The sequence below is a fragment of the Apium graveolens genome, chromosome 4 (genome assembly GCF_009905375.1).
Source record: "Apium graveolens cultivar Ventura chromosome 4, ASM990537v1, whole genome shotgun sequence".
Classification (NCBI taxonomy): Eukaryota; Viridiplantae; Streptophyta; class Magnoliopsida; order Apiales; family Apiaceae; genus Apium; species Apium graveolens.
In genome coordinates, this window is record NC_133650.1 from 148862428 (window position 1) to 148864524 (window position 2097).

At 46.4% G+C, this 2097-nt stretch overlaps 1 protein-coding gene across 1 annotated transcript; it reads right to left on the bottom strand.

The window, feature by feature from the left end:
• Positions 1-479: 479 nt before the first annotated feature.
• Positions 480-1481, bottom strand: LOC141719061 (uncharacterized). The gene is made up of 2 exons (XM_074521443.1): positions 1110-1481; positions 480-1028 (listed from the first exon to the last, which is right to left on the bottom strand). Exons 1-2 carry the CDS (start codon positions 1437-1439, stop codon positions 480-482), a joined length of 879 nt encoding a protein of 292 aa, XP_074377544.1. The 5' UTR covers positions 1440-1481.
• Between the last annotated feature and the right edge of the window lie 616 nt (positions 1482-2097).

The window sequence follows — 2097 nt, forward strand, 5'->3', positions numbered from 1 at the left end:
AGAGGCTTCTGGTGTCGGACAGAAAGGAAAGCTTGCCCCAAATTGGGAAGGGCCGTATAGAGTCAAGAGCGTTCAGGGTAGAGGAACCTACAAGCTGGAGACTATGGATGGTTTTGAAGTCCCGAGAACCTGGCACGCACAAAACCTGAAGGTTTACTACGTGTAAGATGGTCGAAGTACGATTCTCACTCGTCAGGATGGCGAGTAGGTTGAAAAGCACCTTGAAGCTTTGCTTGCTTAGGATTTATATGTTTTAGTTTTATTACGAAATTTATTAAGACTTGTGTAAGGGACGAATCCCAGACAATTTTATGAAATTCATAAGTTCTTCAAAGTATGATTGTGGCCTAACAAATAAAAATCAAATGCATGGATGCAAAGCATAAAAGGTGATAAATGAGATAGATCTGATAGATGTTACAAAAGTTTGATAAATAAAGTCTCGAAAATAAAAAAAGCCACGCAGGGCTGAAAAAGCTCTAAGGAGCTGAGGTGCCCTCGGCGTCCATATCATCATCTTCTCCGCTCTCGCTAGATGTCTCCGTCGTCTCGGAGGAGGAAGAGCTGTCATCCTCAGCAGGTCTGGAAAAAGACTCGGGAGGAGGAAGAAGTGGATCCTGAGGAACATGATCCGAGACAACTACTCGGGTACGAAACCTCTGTAGCAAAGCCTCATCGTCAGGGCAGATGTAGTCCGCCGGGTTAATATCAGGACAAGCCTCGTTCACGGTCCCAAGGGCCGTGTCCCAGCCAGTCCTAAAAAACTCGGGAAAGACTGAATCATCCCTAATCCTCATGGATTGGGCAAACTCCTCCGAGTCCAGATAATTGTCTATAGCTTTATCCTTCTCCGCCCGAAGTACCACCAGCTCGGCGTTAGACTCTCCGAGTTCTTCCTCCTTGCGCTTGAGCTTCTTCTCCAGGGTAGCATACTTCTTCTGCTGCCTCCTGAGGGCATTATCGGCCTTATCAGAAGCCCACTTCCATGATTCGGCTTGCCTCACAGCGCCTTGAAAGTAGGCGTTAGACTGAAACAAAACAATTAACAAAGTATAAGGCAAGAAAGTGCTACAAGAACGAGAAATAAGTTTAAAAAAGAGAAGGCATACCGAAGCCAGAGACTGGGCTCCCATGAGCTTAATCCTCTCAAGGTCAGGGGTGGCCACCACATCAGTAAAGTCCTTTGGGGTCACGCTATGGTAGGACCAATCCCAAGCATGCTTCGTGGAACCAACCACGGTATCCCCTCGGCGGAATCCCCAGAGAGGCTGAAAGGCGCCTGTAGCAGCAGCAGCAGGGGCAGCAGCAGTGATAGGAGCATTATGGCCCTCAGCTCCTTCAGTTGAAGCCTCCCCCATAGGCTCCTTGTGCTTTCTCAAGAAGATAGGCTCTGTCGCCTTTCCTCTGGTGTCTAGGCCTGCTAACCGAGCTTTCTTCATCCTAGCTGTTTCCTCGACCAAGGGGACATTGTCCTCGTTAATCTCCTTAGCAGCTGAAACAAAGCAAAAGACAAAATAAGTGATGTTAATAATGCGTGAAATAAAGAAAAATTGAGAAGGGAAGAGAAATACCCTGTTGAGAAACAGAGGATAGTCCCACATGAATCAGGGAAAACTCTTCTAAAAGAGTCCAGCTGGTGGTGGTGCCATCATCCTGAGTGAGCCCATTATAAATGATAGTTTCTTCAGGAGTTAAGTGAATGGATTTGAGGCTACCATCACTGACCTTCCCGAAGGAAGATCGAAAGAGCGTGCCCCAATCGCCATTCTCCCAACGTAACCCGACGAAACTATTCCTCCAATTTGGATTATTATCCGGAATAGAGGCGCTGTTAAAGATATGTTTGCTTTTGGGCCTTTGTTTGACATAAACCCAGCCACAAATATTGGAAGAACTATTGTAACATTGAAAGACTTTCCTAAAAACGGCTACAGAAAGAGGAAAGCCCTCCCTAAGACAACAAACCATAAAACATAGAATATTCCTCCAGGCGTTTGGAGGAAGCTGACACGGGTTAATTTGTAAGTCAGCCAAAAGATGAGGGATAAAAGGATGAAAAGGGAACCTGAGCCCAGCATTAAGGGCGTCGGTGTAGAT